Source organism: Pteropus vampyrus, unplaced genomic scaffold (genome assembly GCF_000151845.1).
Source record: "Pteropus vampyrus isolate Shadow unplaced genomic scaffold, Pvam_2.0 Scaffold227, whole genome shotgun sequence".
Classification (NCBI taxonomy): Eukaryota; Metazoa; Chordata; class Mammalia; order Chiroptera; family Pteropodidae; genus Pteropus; species Pteropus vampyrus.
Window position 1 is genome coordinate 585847 of NW_011889008.1, and position 27759 is coordinate 613605.

Sequence of the window (27759 nt, forward strand, 5' to 3'; positions counted from 1 at the left end):
CTCCCCCGTCCGCTCCCCGAAACGGTCAGCGCTGTCCCCACACGTTCGTACACCGCGGTTACAGACCGGAAATGCTCCTAGCACGCTCCGGTGCCCAACGCTGAGCCGGACGGATGGACTAAGTGCAGACGGCAGAAGCCGGTGGTGGTCGCTGCCAAACTGCTCCAACTTTGCTGAGTTTGAAATTGGTCGTTAAATCAAACCTTGACGGGCAGGATTCCCAGCCTCTCTGCGCTGTCCACACTGGGTGGCCGGACTGCCCGGGGCGAGGGGTCCCACAGGGCGGTCCCGACCGACTTCCTGGTGGATACGCAGCAGGCGAAGCCCCAGCCCCGACCCGGCCAGGGCCTTCCCGGCCGCCGTAGACGCGGGGCTGGCCGCAGTCCAGCAACGCCCCCTCTGGGCACGTGGCCTGGTCTGACCAACCACAATACAACGGGCCACAGCCTCGGTGATTGGGCTAGCGGGGCACATGACTCCAACAGGCCAATCAGGACGCAGGTGCGTTCGTTTAGCGGAGCTGGTCTCGGGCTCCAGGTTTGACAGCGAGTAGTCTGCGGTGGTGTCTGTATCTTCGTGTGTTGGGGGTGCGGGGGGGGCGCCCGGAAAGGACACTGCAGACGCCGGAGGACAGGGAGGCACGGCCCACGTGGTCCCCAGCCCTCCCCTCTTGCCGCATCTCCCAGCGTGGCAATTCGAATGACTTTCCCGAATAGGCACGCGGAGGTCGGAGATCGTCCAGCGTCCCGAAGGGAGACTTGGGAACTCGAATCCGAGGCCGGAGCGGGGTCCCCACCCCCGTCCGGCATGGTCACGTGTGCATCTGGGGTCACGTGTGCACCTGCCGGTCACACGAGGCCGGGCCGCCTTCCGTTCCCTGTGGGGTCTCGGCGCAGTCGCTCGAGGGAAGCCCTGGCAACGTGACAAGGACCCACCTCTAGAAGCAGCACAGCGGCTTGGTTGGCAGATTAAATAGAGTCTTTATTGAGAAGCACTGCACTTAACCATAAATTCAATAATTGAATATGTGTGGTTCAGTGGTTGTCAGCGTACTCTGAGTGGTGTAGCCATCCCCACCGTCTAATTTTGCATTTTCACCCGAAACACTGTCCCCATCAGCGGTCCCTCTCCCTGCCCTTCCCCCGAGTCCTAGGAAACAGCTAAGCTACTTTTGGTCCCTATAGAGTTGCCTATATTGCAACATACTAAAATATTATTCCGTGTTCATTTGAAGTACAAATTTAACTGGGTATCTTGTATTTTTATTTGTTAAATTTGGCCCCCTACGGGGGTCATCCAAGCACCCCCCCTGCACAGGGAGACCCTGGCACTGGCTGGAGGCCAGGATCGTCTGTGGGTAGGATACTCTCACCCACCCAACCCCACTTGTAGATTTCCGAGAAAATGTCACCCGGAAGAAGCAAGCCGCCATGGGAGCCCATCCCTGCCTGGCCCCGCCCTCCCAGTACGTGTACAGTGCCCAGAGAGGGGCAGGTAGTGAGGGTGATTTCAGGTCCAACAGGACCCAAAGATCATTCAAAAATATTTTTTTTTTCTACATTGTCCCCCTTCCCACACTTTCTAGGTCTCCTGTCTAAAAATAGTATTCTTTGTGTGTTTCTTAAATCACAACATTTCAATTTTGCGGCCGTCACAGTGCAGGTCTGGTCTCTGGGCAGGTCCTCCTCCTGGCTCCCACTTCCTTTCACTTGGAGCCCTGCTGAGAGTGGGGGGTGGGACTGACTGGTGCCTCCCCTACCTGTCCCCCTTAACAGAAGAGTAAAACTGAAGCTCCAAGCCTTCACCAAACTCACCAGAGACTGGGGGAGGTTCTGCAGCTTGCATGCCAGCCTGCCAATTTCACAGCCGGTTTCTTTGAGGGTCAAGTTCATCACACGCCTCAGGTCATGAAACATGATCGTGATTCACAGGTACCAAGCCCTCTCTTCTTTCATGTATTTATATCTTACTCATTCATCGCTGCTCTCATTTCCCTGACTCCACAGACAACCCTTCAGATGCGTCTCATGCGCATGTATTTTTTTCAACTCGAGGGATGATAAATTTGAAAACTCATGAAAATTATTACCAAGCGAGGAATGATGGGGAAGATCTTTAACTTGTTATGGTAACACTTAAAAGCCTACAGCAAATTTTTCTTTTAGCTTTTTAAATATACTTATTTTAGGACAGTTTTAGATTTATGGAAACATTGCAAGGATAGGACGCAGAGTTCCCGCACACCCCACGGACAGGGTCTCACTAACATCTTACTCCTGCGTGGTGCATTTGTTGCAATTCACGAGCCCAAGTGACACATTTTTATTAACCAAAGTCCACACTTTACTTCCTTGGTTTTAAACCTATTGTCCCTTTTCTCTCCAGGATCCCATGGGACATTCAATCATCACATCTCCGCAGGCTATGCTGGGCTGTGACGTGTCTCAGATGGTCCTTGTTTTAGGTGACCTTGACAGCTCTGAGGAGTTCTGGGCGGGGACTCTGTAGACCTGTCGGACACTTCCTCATGCTCGGTCCGCCTGGCCTCGTGGGTTCAGGGGAGGACAAGCGCAGGGCAAAGTGCACTCATCACGTGACATCGAGGAGCCGTGCTCTTGACGTGACCGCTCTTGCTGATGGGACCTTGGTCACCTGGCTGAGGTGTTTGCCAGGTGTCTCCACTTGTTATTCCTTCCCTTCCTTTCCAGCCCTGCCCTTGGGTAGGGAAGACGTCACCACACCAGCCCACACCAGGGTTTGCTCGCCTCCCCGAGGGCAGGCTTTCCACACACATCATGAGAAATTTTTCTTTTCTCACCATCTACTTATTTACTCAACCATTTTTATGCCAGTATGAACTCATCGATATCTATTTTTATGCCTTTGTGTTTTAATCTAACATTTATTTTGTTCAAATTTTTCCCGCTTTAGCCATGGGGAGCTCCTTCCATTTGTGCCCCTTTGACACAACCTCCTCGTGTGAGGTGTTGCTTGGTTTAGTTGTGTTGTCGAGTGCTTCTTTATTTTCTAGCTGACGGAGTCAGCCGGGGACACCGTGACAGCACCGCAGACTGGGCGGCTTCAACAACAGACATTTATTCCTCCCAGTTCTGGAGGCTGGACGACCTGATCAAGGAGCCGGTGGGGCTGGTTTCTCCTGTGGCCTCTCTGGGGGCTTGTATCCCCCGCTGTGTCCCCCGCTGTGTCCCCCGCTGTGTCCTCACATGGCCTTGCCTCTGTGTGCTCACTCCTGGTGTCTCTTATCCAGACACCAGTCCCCTTGGCTCAGGGCCTCACCTCATGACCTCATTTAACCTTAATGACCCCATACAGTCCCACTGGAGGTTAGGGCTTCGCTTAAATTTTTTTAATTCGCTGCCCAGTCCTCCAATCAGCCATCTCCCTGAGTAGCCCTGGTTTCTTTTATTGCAAAATGGCGTTAGAGACCAGCTGGGTGCTGGATGTGCTTGTCTACTTGGCATCGGTGCTTCTCAGCTGCGTGTGTACTAACCCATGTGTATAAATAGGTCTAGGTTTTTCCATGAGTACCTTCTGATGTCTCTAACTCTAACCTGTTACCTCCCGGATCATTCTAGCCCTTTCCCCTTGCTTATGTATAAACTCCACTCCAACAGTGAGATGGCTGGCTCCCAGCACCCCCCACCCGGGTGCTCGCTGGTTCAACCCGTGCACGTGTACAGCGGTTTCAGAATTGTTCACGAGTGCCCAGTGGAAACCAGTGCTGCCCACTACAGGACAGGCCTCTGCCTTTGGTCTCACGGACCCCACTCATGTGCGGAGCGACGGAGGTCAGCATCGATCCCCACCCCTCGGGGAGCTGGTCGCACGCATCGGAAATGCGGCTAGGTTCTCCTGTCGCACCATCCTCGAATCCGAGCTCCAAGGGCATTCTCTTACGCTTGCATTTTTTAAATGTATTTCTTTTTAATTTGCATTGTTAACTACCTCATGGCTCATTCCTTCTGCTGTGCGATCTATGGGTTTTAACAAACGTGTAGATTCGTGTACCCCGAGTTCTGGCATCGTACAGAGTAGCTTCGCTGCCCTAAATATCTCCTGTGCTCCTCCCGTTCTTCGTCCGTGCTCCCCGACAGCCCACCCGGCAAACACCGATCTCCTGTCTCCATAGCCTTGCTGTTTCCAGATTGTCACACGAAGGGACTCACACGGCCTGCAGCCACTGCACACTGGCTGCCTTCAGGTAGCAGTATGCACTGACCACCTGCCACGGCCCTCCTGGCCGGACGATTCACTCCTCATTGCTGAGTGATACCCCATTGGGTGAGTGTTCCAGTGTGTTTATCACTCATCTACTGAAGGATATCTCAGCTACATCCAGTTTGAGGCAATTATGAACAAACCTATAAATATCTGCGTGAAGGTTTTTGTGGGATCGTAGGGTTTTCACTCACTTGGGTCAATGCCTGCGAGCGAGTTCGGGCCGCTGCAACAAAATACAGCAGACTGGGCAACCCAAACCACAACCATCGTTTCTCACAGTCCCGGGCACTGGGTGTCCAGGATCGAGAAGCCCGCAGTCCCAGGGTCTGGGGAGGCCGGCGGCCGGCATCTTCTCACTGTGGCTTGGCGTGGTGGAGAGGGAGCGACAGCTGGCTCCCAGGCCTCTTCTTCTAAGCACTAATGCCACCACCACTGCCGAAGGCCGCGCCCCCTAGCACCATCACGCTGGGGGGAGGGTTTCCACGCAGGAATTGGGGGCACCGCCGTTCAGTGGATAGCAGAGTGCGGGCTCTGGATCACAGCCTCTGGGGCTGTGAAACGGCTGCCCGGCAGGCAGCTTGTCCCGCGCTGGTCTCGGCCGCGCATTTCTGCATCGCTTACACCGCGGCTGTGGGTTTTGGGCGTCCGACCTCCTCCTCGTGGAGGACATGCTCTTGTCCTTCTGTTGTGCAGGAGCTTTTCCATCAGTAACAAAATAGAAGGAATGTAGCGTGTCCAGTGCCAGCATCAGGCGCTTCCGGTACCTGTCGAGCCAATCGGACGGTCGCCTCCTTCAGTCCATCGATGGGATGAGCCGCATTGGTGCGCTTGGTATTAAACCAGAGGAGCCCAGACCATTGATCGGGTCTGATTCTCACTTACGATTCAGTCCAGTTACCTGGTATTTTATTTCAGGTTTTTTTGCACCTAAATTCCTGAGCAAAGCAGGCCTCCTGTGTCCTCTTTGTCTGTGATCAGTCAGGAGCCACAATCCCCTCGCCTCAGACGGTGAGCTGGGCACATCTCACTCTTTTCTCCTTTCTAGAACATTCTGTCCCAGACAGGAATTAGCTGGTCCTTGGAACTGGGGTGGGACTCACTCATAAAGCAACTGGGATCCAGGCTGGGGGAGGAGGGGGCTCTGACGACGCCTTTTTGGTCTGTTCCTATTCTTTGCTTCTTTTTGCCCTATATCGTCGTCATTCTATATTTTCCTAGGAATTTATCTACCTCCTTTAGGTTCTCGAGTTTATTCGTTCATCAGTGCTCCCAGGTATCCTGTTCCTGACGCCCCCTCTGCCCACTGCCCCCACCCCGGCCAATGTGTGAGCCCCATTTGAGAGTATACCAAACTTGCCTGGATTTGGCCCTGGAACCCTCAGCTCCTGCCCAGGACACCCTTTCTGAGGCTTCTGAGGGGACACGCTTAAGGCCAGCCAGGGCCGGGTCGCTTGGCCCAACCACCCTTTTCCAGCTGCATTGGTGGGGTGTCCTGGCTGGAGGAAGTTGCAGGGGGTTCTCTTCTATTGCCAGAAACCCCAGCCCCTACCCCATCAAATACTGTTTTCTAGGGCCCTCTCACTGTGTGGCAGGAGCCCCAAACCTTCCTGGGGTGGGCAGACCTCAGGGGAAGGCATACTGGGGGAGTTCCCATAGCTGCCAGCTCACTGGGGGGCCCTGCTCATCTGGGGGGCCAGCAGGCACTGGAGCCAGGATAAGCTTGCTGGTGACTCACTGTCTGGTCACGCAGCACAGAGGACATGCAGAGATCCGACGGCGATCAGGGGTCTGAGCACAAACACGCCTGTGGGAACCAAGCTCTCCCAGCCAGCCAGGCCTCGGGCTGCACAGAGCGGCCACGGGAGAGACGAGACCACCCAAAGCCAGAGACAGGCATGACCCTCCCGGCCTGGCCCTGGCAGGCCAGCAGCCACAGCCCATCGGGGACGGGGGTCTGAGGGTCGCCCCAACTTCCTCCAGGCTGGGCCAGAGCCACTGATGCTCCAGTCATGCAGGCATCAGCCCCCACCCACAGGCCGCTGGCCCTGGCACCTGGGGTGGCAGTGTCTATAGCCCTACCTGTCCCCAGGGACACAAGAAGGGGCTCTCTGGAGAGGGGTGTGGGCAGAGAGGGGCAGGAGCAGGTCGAGAGGCCAGCTCTGCCCTGCTTGGCAGGAGATGGTGCAGGCTGGGCCAGGGGCTACGGACCCTGAAGGGCAGAGGTGACGGGGGGGCGGGCGGGGAGGAGAAGGCCTCCTATGGGAGCGGCTCCTCGGGCTCACGACCAGAGACCCTGCCACGGCTGGGAGCAGGGTTGGGGGACAGAGGGGTTCCACTCTCGGGCTCCAAAAGAGGCTGTGGGTACCTGCTTTTCTGTCAGAAACGGCTGGGCACTGCTTTCGGGCCGCCCTTGAGTCCATGGGCCGTGGGTGACAGCAGGCAGGCTCCAGCAAACACCGTTTACAGGCCCGCTGGAGCGGGGATTCGGGCTGAGCCCTCCATCCACCTGGCTTTCTCTGGGCTCACTGCCTCACGTGACCCAGGTAAACGCGCCATGCAGGAGTCAGACTCATGAAGGCCTACGTCCAGTGGGCAGGGGCCGCATTCAGGCGCTGGGCTCATTCTGGGGCCTCTCCGCCTTGGCCCCACTGACACCTGGGGACCCTGCTCACAGCACGACATTGAGCAGCATCTCTGATCTCCACCCACGACGTGCCAGCAGTCCCCTGTGACAACGGGACACTGCCGAATGCCGCCACCCGCACCCCAGTGGAGCCCCGGTCTCTGGCGGCCCAGGTGAGCTTTCCGGGGGGGCCGTGGGGGGATGGAAAAGCTCTGTGCTGCGCTGTCCCATCCAGTTTCAACGGAGCACTTGGGATGTGGCTCCTGAGGCCAGGGAACAGGATTTTTACTTTTATTTCATTTGAATTAATTTAAATAGCCATGCGTGGCTAGTGGCTGCCTCTATAGCAAACGTCCGTCAGAGCTAGAATCCCAGCCTGACCCTCCGTCCAGCCTTGCTGGCCCCCTGGCTGATGGTGGGAAGCTGCTGGCTGCATGGACCCATGTCTTATCCCCTCCTGGGGCGGGTTGGGGCTGCCTGCCTCCGCCCCATTAGTTAGGGGGTTTGTACGGAATACCTCGAACCTGAAAGGCTGCTCTTCCCGACTCCCATGGGTGCCTCTGTCCAGCCAGAGCTGAGCCCTGGGTGACCCTGGCATTTCCTAGAGTTTTCGTCGGCCAGTGGCTGGGCATTGGCTGTGCAGGACGCAGACACTCGTGCGCACACATTCACACAGGCAAGCTGCATCTCATCCCGGGAGACCCCCCAGCTCCCACCGCAGGCCCTCCCTGATGGCCTCCCTCCCCAGGCCAAGGTCATTTCTCCTTCAGATCTCAGGGGAAGGTCACCTCTCCAGCCCGGTGCTCGCTGGGTGCCTCCTGGAGCCCATCTGGTCCTTCACAGTCCTGGCTGGTTGGCAAATGCCGTTCGCTTTCCGAAGGCTCGTCCATCCTCACTCCCACAGAATTCTGCTAATTAAATGGGGGTAATCATTAGTGCTGGCCCCGCCCTCGGCGAACGGGCACAGGTCCTGGCTCGCCGCACAGCCTGGCCACCATCAACTGCTCTGCTGGCAAACGCTGCCACTGCTGCCTGCATGACGATTCATCTCCCGAGTAAACAGCAGCTATGTAAACCGCTAAGATTCACACGGCGATCGCTCGTCGGCCGGCCCTGCTCCGAACGGTGCCTGCGGTAACTCTGCTAACCTTCTCCACAGCCCTAGGGCTTCGGGGCTCCCGTCATCCCCGTTTCGCAGAGGAGGAGGCACAGAGAGGTTGAGTTACCAGCCCAAGCTGGCACAGCTGGTGGCACAGCAGGAATTGAAACTGGGGCACGTGACCCTGGAGCCCGGTCTCCCAGCCGCCGCCTTTGAAGGTGGTGGTGCCCGGGCATGAGATTGTCCACTGTCGCTTATGCACGCCACGGGCATGAGATTGGCGTTCGTTCCGTTCCTGGGGAGGGGCAAGTAGAACTCAGCTGTGAGCAGAAGTGGGGGACAAACCATGCCAGGCGGAAGGGGCAGCATTTGCAGAGGCGCTGGGCAGAGACACTAATGCACTCAGGAACTGAGGTCATTCCTGTGGGGTGGTGGGGATCCGCTAAACCCCAACATGGAATCTGGGTTCAGTCCCCAGGGGCTGGTCTGTATTTTTTTTTTAATTGAGTTAAAATTCACATAACATAAATTCACCTTTTCAACTATTTTGAAGTGTACAGCTCAGCAGCTTTATGCGCATTCGTGATGGTGCAAGATCATCACCTCCACCTGGTTCTGAAGCGTTTGTCACCCCAGAAGAGGGGCCCCACGCCCACCAGCAGTCCCTCCCTGGCCCTCAGTTGAACTGCCACACTGTTTTCGAAGGTCTGCATCGTGCTGCTCTCCCTGCTGGGCTGTACCAGGGGTCCACTCGGCTGTTTGAAGCAGGCAGGGCCGGCAAGGAATGCGAGCTCTGGAACCATCCCTGTGGCCATGCTGTGGACAGCGGGCTGAGGATAGCGGCTGGGAGGCAGTGAGACCAGTTGGGATCAAGACCTTGGGAGTCACAGAAGCTTCTGCAGAGCTCACGTGTCATCGGTTACCCGTTGGCCGATTCTCCTGACCAATTTCGACAGTAAACAGGTGAAGCAGGCAGAAACCTGGGCCCTGGGGTGGTCCAGAAAGTCGCAGCTTCTTTTCGAGAGAGGACACTGAGGCCAGCAATGAGCCCAGGGCAGCTAAGGGAGTGGCTGGTCCAGGGAGCGGGCTCCAGGCCCCTGTTTCCGGTTGGCACTGTGGCTTTCTCTGGTGGAGGGACCAAGCACTGTTCGATTCTGCCCACAAGGCTATTTTTACTAGTTTGTCAAAACCCACTCCCACTCCCTAAGACTGAGAAACTAGGCTGACCCGTGTACACGGACAGCCCACTACTCATCAGCTTGCCTTGTGGCCTCTCCTTCTGTTTCTGGGTACTAGCACAGAATGCTCAGAACCTCCAAATACTTTGAGGCAGGGGCTGCACTCCCGAGGCCGAGAGACCAGCCCTGCAGTGTGCCATGAGACAGCACTGTCTCAGACACCTTAGTCCTTCCTTCCCCAGAAATGGTCCTGACCTTAGCTTGGGGTGCTCCCGCCCACATCTCTCTGTAACCCCCGTGCACACAGCAGTGTGTTCACTAGATGTCCAATAATATGTACCAACAGCCTATTTTAAGGTTCCTCCTTTTGGCTGGGGCAGGGGATAGGCCTAGAGAAGGCTCCACAGCAAAGTCCCTTCTGGGTTTGGGTGCCTTTCCCACCAGACTTCCTTCCCAGTGACTGGAGTCGAGTCCAGATCTTCCAAGCTGGCCATCAGCCTGAACTTTCACAAGGAAGAAATGTCAGACCCAACATCGATTAGATAGCAATGTGGGTTCGGTCTACGGGCCGTGGAGGGGCAGAGGCTCCGGCCTCACCCTTTGGAACCCTGGTAGCTTCACCTTTTTCACCCTTCAGGTCTGACATGAGACCTGAGAACGTGCCCTGCCTTCTGCCCTAGGTTAGAGTGTGTAGGACGTCAGGGGCAGCACCAGGTCGTGCCGCAAGCCCTGGACCAGCATAGGAGACTTCCCGGCTGGGAGCCGTGCACACCTGTGTCCCCTGTGGCCCGGACTGAGTCACTGCCTCCGGGCGCCTGCCCAGTGGGGAAGGCTGTCTTTCTGGAGAGTCCGAAGGCGCGGTTCCCGGGGCCTGGAGGGATGGGCTCGGCCCTCCTCCCCCTTCTGCAAAGGGTGCTGCCCGCGGCCCTGTTCCGGGTCTGTCGCCAGGAGCCGCTGGCTTCCCAGATCCCCGCGGAGGCAAACGTGGAGCATGCATGCGGGAAGGGGCCAGGTGGGCTCTCCTGTCCGCGGGGCGGCTGCGGGGAGTGGGGTCCAGGAGAGCAGGGGGCTGGCCCAGGCGTGGGGGCGTCTAGAGAACGCCCAGCCGCTCTCGCCCCGGCCCCGCCCCCAGCAGCGCGGCCCCGCCCCCGGCAGCGCGGCCCCGCCCCGCCGGGTTGCTAGGGGAAGTGACGTCACAGCGCGATGGCGGCGGCTCCTTTAGGTAGCTGAAGGGGGATTTAGGCCCGGAAGATCCGAGTCCATCCGCGACGGGGAGAGGGCGAGCGGGGCCGGCGGGGCCCGGAGCAGGGGCGGCGGCGCTCGGACTGCTCCATCCGCCCCGTATTGAGGCGCTGGGAGCGGCCGGCGGGCCAGAAGGCGATGGTGAAAGCGGGGCCGTAAGGGGGGCGGAGCCGGCAGCCGGACCCGCAGTAGCGGCAGCAGCGGCGCCGCCTACCCGAGCTCAGACCCAGGAAGCGGCCGGGAGGGCAGGAGCGAGCCGGGCCCGCCGCCGCCATGGAGCTCAGAGTCGGGAACAGGTACCGGTTGGGCCGGAAGATCGGCAGCGGCTCCTTCGGCGACATCTATCTCGGTGAGGCGCCCCTCCCCCGGGCTCGGGGCCACCGAGACTCGCGTCCGCCCGGCCCCTCAGGCCCCTGCCCCGGGGACCCCGCCCCCAGCCCCCGCCACCCCCGGCCCCGCCCCAGGATCCCGCAGCGCCCCGAACAGGGGCTCGCGGCCTTTCCGGCGTCCGGCCGGTCCCGCCCGCCCCCGAGGGCACCTGCCCCACCGAGCGGCCGGGGAGTGGCCGGGCAGTGGCCGGGCGCGGCCCAAGACCCTCGATACCCGCTGTCCGGTGTCGGCGCCGGTGACCCGCAGACGGACAAAGGCCGTCGGGCGGGTGTGCTGGCCCCGCGTCCTGCGCACGTGCGGGTGGGCCGCGTGGGGTGGGCAGCGGGCACGTCCAGGGCTGCCCAAGGCTCCCGCGCCCCTCGGTGCCCTTTGCGACCAGCGGCCCCGGTGAGCGGCCGCCGTGGGCCGGGCCGCGGCCTGGCGGCGGGTCGCTGAGTACGTGTTGCGCATCCGAGTTCCGTGCTGGGTGCCTCGACCCGAACGAGAGCGACGTTGAGGGGACCAGACGAAGTCTGTGTCGAGATGGCACAGCTAGGAGCAGAGTCGGTGGCGACGCTCTCCTCGTGATTTTGTCCCTTGACTATCAAATTCGGGGGGAAAATGTTTGGGGTTAGAATGTTCTGGATTTTCTCAGATTTTCAGTGAAAGAACACACACATGCCCGCGTGTAATAAAAGGTCGGCTTGACTCCCAAAGTTGGGCATTTAAAAGGAACTTTTTCGCATTTCTCAGAGGAATCGTGGGTAAGTCACGCCAAACCCCCCCGGGTTTGGGATGGTCCGGCCTGGCACGGGTGTGAGTGCACAGAGGGACTGCTGTTGCACAAGTCTCGGGGGTAAACTTGTGGCGTTGGCAGCCCTGCGCTGCTGGTGGTGTCAGGCTGGCCTACCTGTCAGGCAGGGAGGGTCAGGAATGGCTTTACCTGTCAGCACTGCTTCCGCTGTGCCTTTCAGCTGGTCCCAAGTGTGTGTGCTCACACCCCATCCTTCCCTCTTGTCACCTGGAGAGGGGCCCACACGTTTGGGTGGCTCTTACTGCTTTTGGCGCCTGGTTCCCCTACTGAGTCCCCCTGTCACATGCCATATCGATAGCTTTGAACCTGTATTTCAGCCTCCTGTTCAGCTGAGTAAAATACACTTTGGAGACATGTGGATTTTTCTGTTTTAAATATTTATGTGCAGTAGTCAGCGGGTGCATTCTCAGCATCGTTTGGGGAGGTGAAAGGCTGGGTCAATGCTAGCTGTGTGCTTTATTTATAGAACAATAGATTTTGGCAAAGTTTTCTCAGGTCTAGGAGCTGTGCCAAAAAGCCAGCCCATCAGCCACCCTTACACAGGCATCAAAGAGTAGATACTTTAAAATTTTTCGTCCTTTGGTCTCAGGCTTTGCCAGACAGCTCTGTGCTTTCGGAAGCTGGGTTCAGACAGTCACGTTGTGGAACAGTTGTCACCAAGTCACTCACAGAGATATAAGTTTTGTGGGAACCCTGCTTGCTTATCCTCCACTGCGACCTTTGGGCCTCAGCTCGCGCTGGGTGCACCAGTGCCTCCGGTCCCAGAGCAGTCCGTCCTCAGTCTCCCATGTGTGTGCTCTCGAGACCGTCGGGCTGTGGCTCACGCCCCACTTCCGTGCACCCACATGGCCCGGCCCCGGGTGCACTGGGGCTTACTTGGGTGGCCCGAGCACTCTCAGTCTTTCCCATCCGCATTGGCTCTCGCCCACGTGGTGGTCCTTGCAGGCTCCAGTGACCCCCTTCTGGAATGGGAGGTAGTCTTGCTGGCCTGAGTAAGATGGGCTGGAAGGGCGGGGTCCAGGAGCCCGCCGTGGACCGCAGTGACCGGCAGATGGCAGGCCCGGCGAGCCGGGGATGCATGGAGTCGTCTGTACCATAGTCTTACTGTTCGTTTAGGCCACTAATTAGGCATCACTTAAGGAACTGAGTTCCCATCTTGAAAATCGGGACGTCCTGCGTATTCTAGTGTGATGACAATGGAAATCGTTTCTACCCCCGTCGCTTTGCCAGTGGTCAGGGCGCTCTTGACTCCTGCAGGTAGGTTCACCCATGTGGGGGCTGGTGTTTAGGGGCTTGGATTTCCACCTGTGACTTTCTGTGCCCCCAGATGGTCGAGACTAGGAGGGGAGGCTGGCCTTCAGCTTGCACAGTGCCTCGTGGAACAGGAGAGCCCAGACGTGGCCCGTCTTCTCCGTGGCCTGCAGCGCTGACACGGGCTTGTGGCACTGCCCTGCTGGGTCATTCCAGCCCTTCCCCATATTGCGCCTTCACGGCGGGCGGTATCTCAGGGCCGTGTCTCCAGGGCCTGGGCTTCAGAAAGGGCGTACTGGACTTGGGCCGTCATGGACCCCAGAAGGTGTCTTGATCCTCAGCCAGCCTCCCTAAGAGTGACAGATCGCAGAGGCTCTTGGGGCCGCAGCGACCACCTGCGGCACACACTTGAGCAGAAGGTTGCTTGTGGCTGGTATTGTGCGTGCGTGTGAGGCGGAGCCTTCTCTCCCCCCCGGCCTCCGTCCGCTCTCGCTTCCACGGCGTCAGCCCTACGTGTCTTGTGAACAGTGGAAACCAGAAGTCCTTTCTGCTTCATACGTCTGATGCCCTCTGAAGACAAAAGGAGAGCCAGTGTCCCTAATGCAGGCCTTGGTGGAAGAGCCTGTGTGGGCCGGCCACAGGAGCAGCCAGTGGCCTTGAAGCTCGGCCAGGGTTCCAGGGCCGCCTGCGGGGCGCATGTGAGCCCCCACTTTGTTCTCAGGGAGCTCTGCTCTCGGCCAGGACCCCCTCCTTCCCGATGGGTCAGAGTGGAGGTTTTCTTCCCACCAGCTCTTGGCATTTGTGCCTGGTGCTGTCGCTCCATCAGTCTACCAGAGGACAGTCTGCCGGCCTGTCACCCAGAGGGACTGTGCTGTCTGACTTTGTGACGTGCACAAACACCTTTTTTGGGCACTAAAGCCAAGGAATCGCCCCTTTTGATTTTCATGCTTTCCCCTCGCCGCCTTGCGCTGCCTCTCAGCAGCACCCGGGGTGTCGGACACGCTGCAGGGCTTCCAGCGTGGTGGCTGTCGGGCCCGGAGAGGAGCAGTCGCCTGCCCTCGCTCAGCTCTAGTCATCTGCCTGCATTCTTTAGGGTGGTGGCTTGAGCTGACAAGTCATGACACTGCATCAGCTGCCTTGTCACCAGTTGCCCTGCGGTGACCTTTGCCCTGCTATTCCGAGGCCTCTCCCTGTTTTCTTTGTGGATATCACTCCTCAGTGGCAAATTACCTTCCTGTTCCAGGACAAGGTCAAGCTTGGGGTCACTTAATTTACCATCTGCCTCTTCCGCCCCACTTGAGAGACATAGTTTTGTTTTCCTGGGACCAGCAAGGAGCTGAGTCTGCGCACAGACCACGGTCTGCCTGGGCTGAGCTGCGCGGGGTGGAGTTTGTGTGGCAGATGAAGCGCCTTCGTGGCCACAGACCCTGTGCAGGAACACTTACCTGCCACTTGGTTCTGGCTTGTTCTGAATCTGGAACCAGAGCTCAGCGGTGCCTTCTAAATGTCTGTCCTCATCTAGAAGTACTCCTAAAAGTCACCTGTGGTGAAGCACCAGCTTTTGTAATTTCCAATTCAATGCCGACCAGCGCTTTTGCAAAATAATAATAAAACGTAGCAACAATGTCATGTTGCTGTCAAAGCTCCTTGCGGCCTCCTCACTGGGCTGTATTTGTCCCTGCATGGACCACGGCAGTTCAAAGATTGGGCTTGGAGCAGCACTGTCCCTGGAGCATGAGGCCTCTGTCAGCTGGGGGGAGTGAGACAGGACTGTGGGGCTGCAGACTGGTGAACCTCAGTCTTGCTCTGTGGCCTCTGATGTTTGTGTTCCCCAGAATGCAGGGATCCTCCCACTCTGCTGCTTGGCACTCCCCCTAGGGGGTGAGGGCCTCCCAGGGGCGGGGCCTGCAGCCTGTGCTATGCTCAGGTGTGTGTGGCAGACGGTCCACGACCAGCCTGTTCTCGCATCATCAGACTCAGGGCGACCTTCACGTCTCTGACCCCGGGGGAGCCCGGCTCTGTGGCAGGCGTGACCCCGGGGGAGCCCGGCTCTGCGGCAGGCGTGACCCAGGGGAGCCTGGCTTTGTTCCTGGTGTGACCCTGGGGGAGCCCGGCTCTGTGGCAGGCGTGACCCCGGGGGAGCCCGGCTCTGTGGCAGGTGTGACCCCAGGGGAGCCCAGCTGTGTTCCTCGTGTGACCCCGGGGGAGGCTGGCACCACAATAGGAGGATTCATATTGTGTTGCAGAGTTGCCTGGGGTCATTTCTCTCGCAGACTGTCCCTTGTGCAGGGGTCACTGTTCTACATTGGCTTTCTGGGCCACAGTGGAGTTTAGCTAGACATGTGCTCTGCATTGTCGAAAGTGCTAGTCCCGGTGGTGTTCCCAGGCTGTCTTCGAGGACCTGTGGCCTGGCCGGGGTGGCAGTGTGGACACAGTTGGAAGATCAGCGGGGCTCCTGCGGAGGCTGTACAGCTCAGCTTTGGGCCGAGCGGAGTTGCCGATGTAACCAGTGGATGAGTCACCGGCCTCTCCTGGGCCGGCGAGTGCAGCTCAGAGTCCAGGTCTTCGCAGGAAGTCGGAGCTTATTTTTCACTTGCACAATAAATTTTGCGGTGAAGACGCCCCTCTTGTAACTGGATAGATTGTCCTGGCCGCAGGAAGAACAGAGCATGTTACCTGTCTGTCTTGGGGCTGGAGGCAGTGAAGCTCTAAACCCTGGAGTGGTCGCTGGCAGGACCGGATGGTGGCTTTTCCCACGGAACACGACACTGGGGGCTGGTTTGGATCCCAGGCTCGCTAGAAGCTCCTGCATTTCATACAGCTGTCTGAGCAGACAGAGGAGGCTGTTTTCTCTGGGGTTCTTGGCCATTTACTACATGTGGACACGAACAGGCTGCTCGTTCTGCTGCCTGATGACCTTGCTCTGCCTCTCGTTTGGGCATCTTGAAGTGTGTTGTGACCACCCACCTGTTCTTCACGGCCCCCTCACGAGACACACGGCAGAGCTCCCAGCTTGTCTTTGATGGCGAGGGGAACCGAGTCACCGAGAACTGGCCGAGCCCTGCAGTTTCCCAGGGAAGAGAACGTCCCTGGCCCTCTCCGGGCTGCTGGGGCCAGCGTGATGCTTTCTTCTGCTGGGGACGAGGCGTCGGGGAGGACTAGTGCCTGTGCTTGGCAGACCCCAGGGGAGAGCCCACAGGGGCTCGGTGCGCGCCCGCGCAGCATCTTTCTGTTCCAGTCCTGCGGTCAGCTCCCGGGAACGCCGTGCAGGCAGCACTGGGTCAGGTGGGGACGCAGGAGCACTTGTGTGTGGAGCCTGGACGATGTTGGCTGTCACGTTGCAGTTTTCGAGTGGAGATACAGCAGAGATACAGCATTTTTAGACAGAAACTCTAATTTTGCCTTTAAACTCATGGCTGATGATCGGGAGGTATCAGCAGATGTGCTGCCAGTTTTAGCACAAAACTTAACAAAAGTCATGTGACAGGTACATACATGTCACATTAGTAAGCGTCAGTAAGAAACACACAGGCGGTCCTGTCGCCCAGGAAGGAAGAGGCTGGCCGAGCCCCCCTGGGCGTCGCTTGGCCTGGCCCGCGATGGGTTAGCGATGACTGCTGCCGCCTGTGGCAGTCAAGCCCACTGGGGAAGCACCTGACCGCTGAGACCTGTGTGTGGCTCCACCCTCCAGGCTGGGTGGACAGAGGCCCTCCCCCTAGGGAGAGGCTCCTCAGGGCAGCGCGGGGAATGGGGCCCACTCGTAAGTATCCGGGAACACGCAGCCGCGCTGGGGCCGGCAGCAGGGTGGGTAGGAAGGTTCAGACCTGAAGAGACGGGAGGCCCGTCTCCGGGTGCCCTGGCGACGTCATCCGCGCGGGCACGTGGGGAAGCGGTGGCGGAACGCCACTCTAGATCTTTCTGTGCGCATCAAATCCTTGCTGTTTTAAAAAGTGAAATGAAGATGACTTTCTGCGGGGATTGCCGACCCCTGACACCGTCTCATGCCGGGGGTGGAGGGCGTCTGTCATCCGGTCCTTGGTAGACTCGGGCAGTCTCCTGCTCCTCAGCGTGTCGTGACACTGAGTTAGGCGGTGGACACCAGATGACTAACGCTTACGACTCTCTGTGCCCAGGTACGGACATCGCTGCAGGAGAAGAAGTCGCCATCAAGCTCGAATGTGTCAAAACCAAACACCCTCAGCTCCACATCGAGAGCAAGATCTACAAGATGATGCAGGGAGGAGGTACGGCCTTGACCTTGACCTGGCGGGGGTACCTGCTGTGTCCGCGGGGGGGGGGGGGGGGGGGGGGGGGGGTGTCCACCTACTTCCTGTGGGGGAAGGGAAGGCACTGCCCAGGCCCCCCGCCCCTCGGCTCCTCAGAGCCTGTCCGGAGGCCTGCAGAGGGCCTCACGCCCCCAAGAAATGTAAATTTACGCTTTTTATTTAAACACCACCTTCCTTAGCTCCATCTTACGCAGCAGCACCTTGAACTTGGGGTTGGTGTGGACTCGGATTTTCCAGCTCTGCCAGTGGTCCTGTGTGCCACTTGGGCCGCCTGTTTCGCTCACAGCTCTGGGGGAGCCCTTCAGTCTTTTTTGAATGGAGCAGGCGGTTTGAACTCAGCCCTGTCTGCGACCCCTTCCAGCTCAGTAACTGTCCCATTTCTGTACCACATCCTCCTCTCAGGCCTAAGGGTGCCTGCGGGTGCCTCTCCCGACCGCAGGATCAGCTTCTAGAGTTCTCTGGACTTGAAAATACTTTCTCTAAGGGAGCAGGAGGGAGTTTTGTTGGGGGTCTTGGAGGCGTGAAGACCCTGCAGTGCGACGGCAGGCAAGTGTGTGCCACTCCTGAGCGCTGGGGCTTCCTGGGAACGGGGGCCACGCCGCCGCCTCCTTGGCGCCCTGTTGGGAGCCCTGCGGCCTTTCCCGGCCACGAAGAGCTTGTCTTCAGAGTCCCGACGTCTTTCCTGCACGAGCGCGAGGCGTCTGTGCCGCTGCGGGGAGCCAGCGCTCCTCGGCTGCTGCAGCGTGCGTGTCTCTGGCAGCAGATGCGCCTGGAGGCAACGCAGACGGTCCCGCGGGACCCTTGCGGAGGCGCGTCCAGTACATCCCGTCCTGCATTTTGTGGGACCAGAGAGGCCGTGGAATGGCACACGGCGTGAAAACGTCCCAGCCCGTGTTGTCCCCAGGGAGAGGTCAGCGGAGCTTGCCCTGCGGTGGCCCTCAGCACGAGGCAGGCTTCTCGGACACAGCTCTTAAGGTGGAGACAAACAGAGTGAGGTGACTCGGATGTGGCCTTCATGGAGGAGCTTGGTGCTGAGGTTGAGTAAAGCCTCCCCAGCTTACAAGCTGTGTTGAGTTATGAAAAGCAGCATCTGAGAACTGAAGCTGGGGCACCCAAGGCAGAGCGGGCAGAGAGCCAGCCTCCCCCCAACCTCCCCCGACCCCCAGAGGGTGCTGGCAAGGCAGACTAGGCCATTCGCTGTGTGGACTGCTCTTTGCACAGAGCATGGTGCCAGGAGCACCCTGCCCCAGGCGGGAGGCTCGGAGCCGTGTCGATGCCGCCGACTGCCCGTGCACGGTGCACGGCGCCCGGCCCCCGGCCCCCGCTCCAGCACCCGCATGGAACAGCACTTTTTCCTGGTCTTCTTGTGGGAAACCTCCTCCCCCGTCTGGCCGCCCCGCACACGCGGATCTGCGCTCCCCCATCAGGCGCTCGCTGGTGGGCGCTAGTAGGACGCGAGGGTCTGTAGGTTGGGAAACAGGTTGTGCCCGCTAGAGCGGAGCGCACCCCGGCCAGGACTGCGCTGTGGCCGGCAGGGAGGGCATAGAGGTCCGCTGCGCCAGGGAGCCCCGGCTTCGCTGCCCGCCCGCCTCTGCATCCCATCTCCTGTGGGGGTGCGGGCCGCTCGGTCGCTGTTGAGGGCCAGCCAGCAGCTCGGGCTCCTCTCTTTCTGCCGAGTTCTGGGCTTACTTGACGGTGGCAGATGCCGATTGTGGAAGAAAGCTCCAAGTCTGGTACCTCGCACTGTTTAGCTTGTGACACAGGGTCACCCGGGCCACCGCCCAGGTGATGGTGGCATTGTCGTGCCTGGTGCAAGAGAGAACTATCCTTAGTCCCAGGGGAGGAGTTAGTGTCAAGTGTTGTGAAGGTGTCTTTCCACACGTGGGCGCATTCGCTGCCACGAGAGTCCTGTGCGTAGGTGTCGTCAATCTCCTGTCCTGAAGGGGGAAACTGAGGCAGTGGTGCCTGTAAAACTTCTCAAAGGACACAGATCTATACCTGCACGTTACAGCTCCCAGGTCACTGCCACACAGCAGTTGCGTGCTCCCAGTGGACGGGGTCTGAGTGCTCAGCTTGCCACCGTCTGCGAGGACCAGGAGCCCCTTACTCTCGCCACGTGTGCCTCTGACACCATGGTGACAAGACGCGGGTGTTCACCCGTCCCACACCGTGTCTCCTCCACGCGGGCCCTTTGGCTTCATGAAAATGCAAGTGTGTGGGAGGGTGCGGGCTTCCTGTGCTGCCTGGCCATCCGTGTCCTCAGCCAGCTCTGCCTCGGAGCCACGTGTGCTCTTGGCGTGTGCTCCCAGAGGAGCCTCCAGGGCACAGCTGCGTGTGGTGCCGGGCAGTGGGCAGAGGCTTGGCTTGTAGGGGGTGCGTGCCAAGGTGGTCGCCCAGGTTTGCCCCCTATCCCCGCACAGATCAGCCTGGCTGTGACTCCTCAGCATGCCTGGGCTGTCCTGGCTAGCACAGAGGCCAAGGTGCGGATTGAAAGCATAAGGATGGAAAAGGAAGAAATGAAACTTACTAGAATGTGATCTAATTTCCTATCCAGGAAGCCCAGAAGTTCAGCGGGAGAGCTGGCTCAAGGTCAGAATAGAAAGTCAGTTCATCTCTTTATACCAACAACAGTCAGTTACAAATGTAAATCTTTTTTCCCTTTCAGTACCAATAACTTTTATTCATTGTATTTTCCCAGGAAAAGGGAAGGGAAGGGAAAAGGGTCAGTGCGTGTTCCACAGTGACAACGCATGGGAAGGAAGTGCCAGCCCGCAAGGCGAAGCATCCGATACCACGCTAGGCATGGGGCACTGAGGGCCGGGGGGCTCCATCTCCGTGATTCACAATGATGGGGAGGGATCTGGGACAGGGCAGGAGCTCAGGCTCCGCCCCACCCCCCCACGTCAGTTCAGGACTTCACGCAGCTTCAGTGCCCAGCAGTGACCATGGAGTGCCATTTGTGCGTTTCCTGTTAACCCTGTAGCCACGTGGACACTGCCGCACAGCAGTTCCTGAGTGACATGGGGATGGCTCACGTTCCCTCCCTTGGTCTCCTGACCCCACTTTCTACGTGGAAGCCCCCCACCAGGGTTAGAGAGTCAGGTAGGCTTGCTCCATCCAGAATCAGCAGTGCACCTGGCGTGAGTCACATCAAGGGACGGTCTTGACTCAGGAGGTTGAGAACAAGGAATGGAACTTTTCTAGCTTCTTAAGAGTTTTGCACACGTTATTTAAGAGTTATGGAGACACCCCACAAAGCAAATGTATGGGCATGTGGTCTTTTCCTTGGGGAGTAGGGGGTAGAGGAGGGAATAGGGTAGGCTAGGTGTCAAGTTCTGGTCCAGAATAGAAAATTAAAATAGGGCAAGAGGATCTGAAAGGAGGTCTCAGGACCCCTGCTTCAGGCCTGCCTTTCAGGTCCTTCACCTGGTATGGAACCTTTTGTCAAAGATGTTGTGGCTATTTTTTTCTCAGTAGAGAGAGAAGTTGGTAAACAAACCCCAGAAAAACTTGGAGAATAAAGAACACATTATGTTATGTCAGTTGGGCCACCTAGTGGTCAGTCACCAAATCAGCAACTCGCGAAGTCCTAAGGAACCCTGACAAACACAGCAGGTGGGGTAGAGGTGAAGGGGCCAGCAGTTGGGGCTCCACGCACCTGGGATCAGACAGTTGACGCACTGTGCTCCACTGCGTTTGTCCCATCTCGACACGTGAGTCCCAGCATGCAGACTGGCCCCTGCGCTCCAGCGGCACGGCACCACCCGTGTCTGCAGGGCACTGCGGAGCAGCCTCGCTGTGGTCCCTCTGGAGGAATGAATGCCGGGCGGGAAAGCCCAGCACTGTTCATGCTTAAGGACTTTGCGCTTCATACAGCCGCCCTGGCAGCTTGGGCTGGGCGCAGGAGTGTCCTCAAGGCCCATGTTGACCAGCTCGCAGGGTTCACAAGCACTCCCGAACTTGTCGTGTTGGCTGACCTGGCCTGCGCCAGCAAAGGCTCTGGTGGATGACGCTAGCTGGGTTGGAGGTCCGGAACAGCCCTGTGCCTCGGCCGGCCTCTCTTAATCTTCCATGGGAGATCACACTGTGGGACCACCTTCTGAGAACCTCAGCTCCCATGATTTCTTGTCGGAGGGGCCTCGAGAGGATCTGGTTCATAAGCTGAAAGGCGGTTCAGTGGAGGGTGCGCCCCTCGTGGCTGCTCTCCGCGGTGCTGAAGCAGCAGGAAGCACTCGCGCGGTGCCTGCTCAGCCGTGCAGGAGCCTGCCAGGGCCTGGGCAGAAGCGCACAGAGACGCAGCCAGAGTGTTCACGCCTAGAAAAAAGCATGCAGGATTCCTCATTCATACAGCCAGTGACGTTGGCCTCTGGAGGTCGTGGGACCCAGGAGCAGCTCCCTCAGGGAGTGTACTGAGTTGTGGGGACGTGCTCAGGAGCCGGCCACTTTCCTTTGCCCCTCCTCTTATCCTGTTGCCTGGGGACAGTTCAGCACCCTCCCTCAGGAGCAGATCACAGGGCAGCCAGCGGTGGAAAACTCTGCCCAGCCCCTGGGAGATGTCCTCGGGTGCAGTGGCTCGTGCGTAGTCCTTCAGACTGGCCTCATGCTCAGCCTTTTCACTCCGTATGGAGCAAGCTTGGAGGAGTACCTGCTGGCCACATTGGGGTGACGAGAACCTCAAGATTGGTAATGGATTATAGCACATGAGAGGGGGAGGCAAATTCACAGATCCACAACTGAGCTTCACACAGTTAATTCCACAGAAAAATGCAGAAGGAACCATCGGAGATGGAAAATTACCACTTTATTGATTGGTTCAGGTGGGAATCATCAATATATGCAAACTCAGGAGACGAGGTCTTGATGCTACCTGCAAAGCTTCCTCCACAGATGACTAATTAATAACAGAGAAGTACCCTTTGGTGAAGAGACCTGGCAGATCATATCTGATAAGTGGTCAGGCAAGTCGAACCAAGGACCATCCTGCAAAATTACCTGAACCTCTCCCAAATCTCTCTGTGATGAAAGTTTCAACAACCTTCTAGGCTTAAACACGACAGCCACGTGCTCCCAGATTGGACCCTAGGTTAGCGAGGAGAAGCTACGAAGGACATTTTTGGGACATCAGGTGGGGAAGTGTGTGGACCGTGCCAGTCTTCAGCACATCGCCATGTGGTCTGGGCGGACGTTGACCCCAGTCCTGTGTTAGCTGCACACAGACAGGGAAGGCCTTGGGAACGTGGGCCAGGGACAGTGGGCATCCTACCTCACCCAGAAACCCACTTCCAGAAGGAGGAAGGGACTTCAACGTGATGAGCAAAACTGGAAAATGTTTTGATTCTTAAAAGTCAGTGTTTTGGGGAAGTGTAGATAAATTCAGTGAGAACTTCAACAAAGATGAAAAACATAAAAATGGAAATGGGAATTATAAAAGGGAACCAGTCTAAAATGAAGAGTACATCTGAGATGAAAAGTACATTAAATGGAATAAACAAAGTGAATAAAGAAAAGGATCAAATGCCGTATCTAGAGGACGGGAAAGCCTAAGACACGCAATCAGAATGGCAAGAGATAAGATCCCAAGACTATAAAAATAATTTAAGGAGGATATGGGACGCTATTAAGGGTCCTATAAATATCTGTCTGATGGGCGTAACTGAAGAAGATCAAGATGTTGAACAGCTGTTTGAAAAAATAATGATGGAAAACTCTAACCTGGTGAAGGAAATGGACACAAAACCCCAGGAAGCTCAGAGAATTCCAAAAATCAGGGAAAAGAGGCTCACACCAAGACACGTAAGTAAAATGCCAAAGGTTAAATACAAAGAATATTAAAAGCAGCCAGAAAAAAAGATAATTACATATAAGGGAACACCCATAAGACTGGCAGCTGATTTCTCAAAAGAGCTATGCAGGACAGAAGGGCTTGGCAAAAAATTTTCAACAGGATGAAGACCCAGAATCTACAACCAAGGATACTTTATCCAGCAAAGCTGTCGTTTAGAGTTGAAGGACAGATAAAGAGCTTCCCAGACAAATAATAATTAAAGGAATTTATCACCACCAAGCCAGTATTACAGGAAATGTTGGAGAGTCTTCTTTAAGAAGAAAAAACATGTCAAAAACAGGAATAAAGAATGGTAACAACTACATTCCTATCAGTGAGAACTTCAAATGGAAAAGAACTAAGTGCTCCAACCAAAAGATAGAGTGGATGGATAGAAAGGACAATAAGACCCTTACATGTTGCTTGTAAGAGACTCACTTCAGATTTAGACACACAGACTGAAAGGAAGGGGAGGGAAAAAGACATTGCTGTGATGGACCTAGAAGGTATTTAAGTCAGACAGAGAAAGATAAACACTATACGATTTCACTTACATGCAGAATCTAAGGAATAAAAAGAACAAACTAATCAAAAACAGACCCACAAATATAGTGGACAGTTTGGTGACAGACATAGGGGAGGAGACTTTGGAGGCTGGGAGAACGGGGTGAAGGGTTAAAGAAGTACAAATTAGCTGCTGGGTGGTCACGGGATGGGGAGCACGGCATAGGGAATGCAGTTAGCATTAATACGATGGCGAGGAGGAGGGTCGGGATGGAAGGAGAAATTGGGATCGTTTTACGATCTACGTAGATGTCTAAGCAATGTACTGTATACTTGAAACTAAGTAAATAAAAAGCGTTATTGTGTAGTAAACCGTGTTTTAGGTGTGCAGTGTGATAGGTTTTGCTGTGTGTACACCCTCATGAACCCGTTACCGTAATCAAAGTAGTTAATGTATCCATCGCCCGTTACCGTAATCAAAGTAGTTAACGTATCCATCGCCCATTAAGTTTGAGTCTCCCTTTGTAGTCAGTCCTTCTGGCCCCACCCTCTGGCCCCAGGTCACCACTCACCTGCGTCCGTTATGGGATTAGTGTGCATCTTCGAGAGTTTCACATAAGAGAGTAGAGCCATCGTGTTCTTTTTTGACCCTCACCCGTGTCCTGCGCATCCGTGGCCCCTCCTCTGCATTGCTCAGAAGCACCCCATGTTGGTGGGCCAGTGTCCACCCCCCGCCTGTTCACAGACATCGGGGTTGGTTCCAGGTCTCCGGCAGCCCGAACGAACAAAGCTGCTGTGAACTTCTTTGGAGACGCCTGTGTGGACGTTTCTTTCCTTTTCTCTTGAGTAAGCAACTAGGGGTGGAATGGCTGAATCAGACGTGGGTGGGTGGTCACGTCTAAGAAACTGCCAGACTGATTTCCCAGGTGGCCAGACCGTTTCACATTCCCGCCAGCAGGACCCGAGGGCTCCGACAGTTTGTGTCTTTCAAGAAATGTCTCCGTTTTATCTAAGGTATTGCAATTAGTGTAAACCTGTAAATAATGTTTTCCTGTTAGCAGTTTAATATTTGTGGAGTGTAGCTATGTCCCCTCATTCTTGATACTGGTCATTTGTGCCTTCCTCTTTTTCCTGCTCTGTCTGAATAGAGGTTTGTCAAAAATCCGAGTTCTTAAAGAACCAGTTTTTGGTCTCAGTAAATTTTGTTTGCTACTTCACTGATTTCTACTGTGATCTTTTATTTCTTCTTACTTTGGGTTTAATGTCCTATTTTCTTAAGATGGAAGCTGGGATCGTTGACCTGTCTTTTCTGCTACAGGCGTTCAGTATTATTGGAGTGGCATCTCACAAGTCCTGATACGTTGTTTGCATTTTCATTTAGTTCCACATGCTTTCCAGTCTTCCTTTTGATTTCTTCCTTTGATCCATGGTTGTTTTGAAGTGTATTATTTAGCTTCCAAATATCAGAATTTTTCAGAGCTCTACATTCTTTATTTCTAATTGAATTCCACTGTCATCTGAGAACATACTTTATATAACGTGAGTCCCTTTAACTTTGTTGAGACCTGTTTGATGCCCGTCCTGGCAGATGCCCGTGCATGCTGGCGGAGGCCGTTCTGTTGAGAGGGGTCGCCCAAGCCCCCAGTCCCAGATGGATTTCTCTCTCCTGGCAGTTTTGCCTCATGTGTTTGAAGCCCTTGGTAGCTCCATAAACGTTTAGAATTATGTTCTCTTGATGAATCGAGGGCTTGTCACTGCGAAATGACTGCTAGGTCTCTGGAGATTCCCTCTTCTGCATCCTGGGCCCACACGGCGTCCTATGCTCTGACATTGGTGTGGCCTTGTGACCTGTTTGTGTCTGAGGGGCGCCTGTCGCAGGCAGCGTGTGGGGTTGGTCTTTCTGTCTAATCTGAAACGTGTGCTTTCCTCAAAGACCTTCATTTTGGTTACGACATGGATGCTGTGGTGTAGGAAGTTGGTTGTGCGTGAGGGTTAGACTGTGGTGGAGTCGGCCGGTGTGTCACTCACGGCTGCAGGGCCTGTCAGCCGCCTACTGCACCTACGTTTAACGTTATTGACGGCGGGGTAGATTTGAGTCTCGTCTTGCTGGTGGTTTTTGTTTCATTTTATTCTTTTTTTGGCCGTCATTCGGATTAATCAAATACTTTCTTAAACTTCTTAGTGATTTTTCTCACGGTTAGCTCCTGTTGGCTTATTACCATCCCTCTCGTTACTCCAGTGGTTGAGTTAGGGCCTGTCAGTCACCCTCACCTGTCAGCCTCCCCTCAGGTGATGCTGGCACCTCACGTGGAGCAGCAGGACCTTACGAAGGCGTGTCCCCGTCTCTCCCATCCCAGCTGCGTGGTACCGTTGTGCATCTTACAAGCCCTGTGTCACGTGGTTTTTGTTTAAACAGTCATCTCTAACACGTGTGCTTCCGTTGTCCCCAGAGCTCGCCATCCCCGTGTGTGGGCCCAGACGTCCATGCAGTGTCACCGCCCTCTGTCCGTCAGGGGACCTAGTAGCCGTGCAGGGCTGCTGGTGATCGATTCCTCAGCTTTTACATCTGAAAACATCTCCGTTTGTCTGTGCTTTGCTGGGGCTTTTGTAGCCTGTACTCGAATCGATTGCCAACTTTCTCTGAGTGCTCAGAAGATGTCCCAACACTGTGTTCCGTGCCGTGTTTCTGACGGGAAGTCACGGTCATCCTCTTTGTTGCTCTGTGCGTGGCATGTCCCCTGGCTGCTTCCAAGATGCTCCCTCTGTCACCGGTGGCGAGCGAGTGGAGCCTCGGGCGTTAGCGTGGTGTCTCTGGTTCTTGTGCTCGGGGCGTGTTGGGCTTCTTGGATCTGCGGCTTTATTTTCTCATCCATCTACTCCACTGTGACTTCTACCCCCTTCCTCCCTGCTCTTTCCTTGGGGCTCCAGGTACAGACGTGTTGGGGGTCTTAAAGTCGCCCCACAGCCGACTGAAGCTCTTGTTGGCTTTTTCAGTAGTTTCTTGTGCTGTGCCTTCAGGCTCATGAGTCTTATCTTCTGCAGTGTCTGACCTGCTGTTGACCCCACCCTGTGTCTGCACCCCAGCCGTTGCTGTGTCCAGCTCCCACAGTTAGATGTGGGTCTTCCACGTATGTCCCGTGCCATGCTGTTGGCTGACTGTGATGTGGAATAGTTATAATTTGTGATAACTGTTTCTGCCTTTCCCTGCTAATTCTGACATCTGAGTCAGCCTCTGTTGATCGACTGTTGTTCTCAGTTGGGATCACGTTTCTGCTGCTTTGCATCCCTGGTCATCTTTGGGTGCCGGACACTAGATTTTCCCCTCTCGCGTGCTGGGTATTCTACTATTGCTCAGATTCTTCCTCGGCCTGGTTATGGGGTGGAGTTGTTACTTTCACGAGTTCGGTTCCTGCCTTTCTGCCGACACTCTCGAGGCAGGACCGGGCAGGACTGGGCTGCACTGGGCAGTTCCTGCCTTTTAGGCATCGGTGGCATTCGTCGCTCCTTGGCCTGGAAACGGCATCTTTGCGTAGGTCCTGTGTTTTGTTTCCTCTTCTCGGTTGTTGCAGATGTGAGGGTAGATGGGGGGTCCCCGTTACTCCATCTTGGCTGGAAGTAGAAGCAACATAACATTGGAACTTTTAAAAGAAAGTACCATCCCTCTGTGACTTCGAGTACAGGATAGGTTTCTCACGTCAGGTACCAAAAAGCTTACTCATAAAGGAGAAGATTGATACGTTTATGTGTGTTAGAATTTAGCATCCCTTATCGAAAGACTCCGAAAGAAAATAAAAACATGGCATTAAATGAGAAGATATTCGTCTCACTTAAACTAGTGATACTTCCGGATCCAGAATTGATAAAGAACTGCTGTAAAATAGGGAGAAGCCATCTTGACAGAAAAAATTGGCAAAAGCACGCGTAGCGGTGTCAGAGAAGAGGAAACGCGTACGGCTGGTAATAGGTGAGAAGGGTCCAGCGGAGAGGTGAGGGGGACGCCGGCGCAGCGCGGGGCCTCGGTGTCAGAGCCGGCCGGCCACCCTCGTCGGCAGCGGGGCGTTTGCCGTCCTGTGCGGGGAGACCGTGTGCACCCTGTGTTTCTGGGTGTGTCCGTGGGGCGGACAGACACGAACGGGAATTCCACGTGTCAGGATTCGCACCGGTGCACACACGTAAGAACACGCTCAGCCGTTCGTGACAGGAGAGTCAGCCCTGAGCAGTGGGTGGCGGGGACGAGGCCAGCGCGGCGTGTCCTCTGAGCGCAGCGTTGCTCAGCGTGCACGCTCGCTCGGTTAGAAGCGGGGAGACGCTGAGTCCCAGATTGTCC

At 56.3% G+C, this 27759-nt stretch overlaps 1 protein-coding gene and 2 long non-coding RNA genes across 9 annotated transcripts in view; all 3 read left to right on the forward strand.

The window, feature by feature from the left end:
• The first annotated feature begins 435 nt into the window (after positions 1–435).
• On the forward strand, positions 436–9492 carry LOC111747550. Of its 4 annotated transcripts, none has more exons than XR_002783583.1 (3): positions 436–1931; positions 2386–7038; positions 8518–9492. It is a non-coding gene; the product is annotated as an uncharacterized LOC111747550 (long non-coding RNA). The 4 variants fall into 4 exon arrangements; XR_002783585.1 differs by having other exon boundaries at positions 3032–7038; XR_002783584.1 differs by having other exon boundaries at positions 462–501; positions 1776–7038.
• An 827-nt stretch (positions 9493–10319) lies between these two features.
• The window catches only part of CSNK1D (casein kinase 1 delta), a 31356-nt gene continuing 13916 nt past the window's right edge, over positions 10320–27759 (forward strand). For 3 of the 4 annotated variants that reach the window (XM_023538625.1, XM_011373657.2, XM_011373656.2), the window contains exons 1-2: positions 10320–10733; positions 16952–17062. In XM_023538625.1, the coding sequence (XP_023394393.1) occupies positions 10658–10733; positions 16952–17062 (187 nt within the window). In that variant the 5' untranslated portion in view covers positions 10320–10657. Of the gene's footprint in view, positions 10734–11249; positions 11518–16951; positions 17063–27759 lie in introns of those variants that run through there. The other variant, XM_023538626.1, reaches the window with a different exon arrangement.
• LOC111747551 lies at positions 17069–21280 on the forward strand. The gene is made up of 2 exons (XR_002783586.1): positions 17069–19693; positions 19803–21280. It is a non-coding gene; the product is annotated as an uncharacterized LOC111747551 (long non-coding RNA).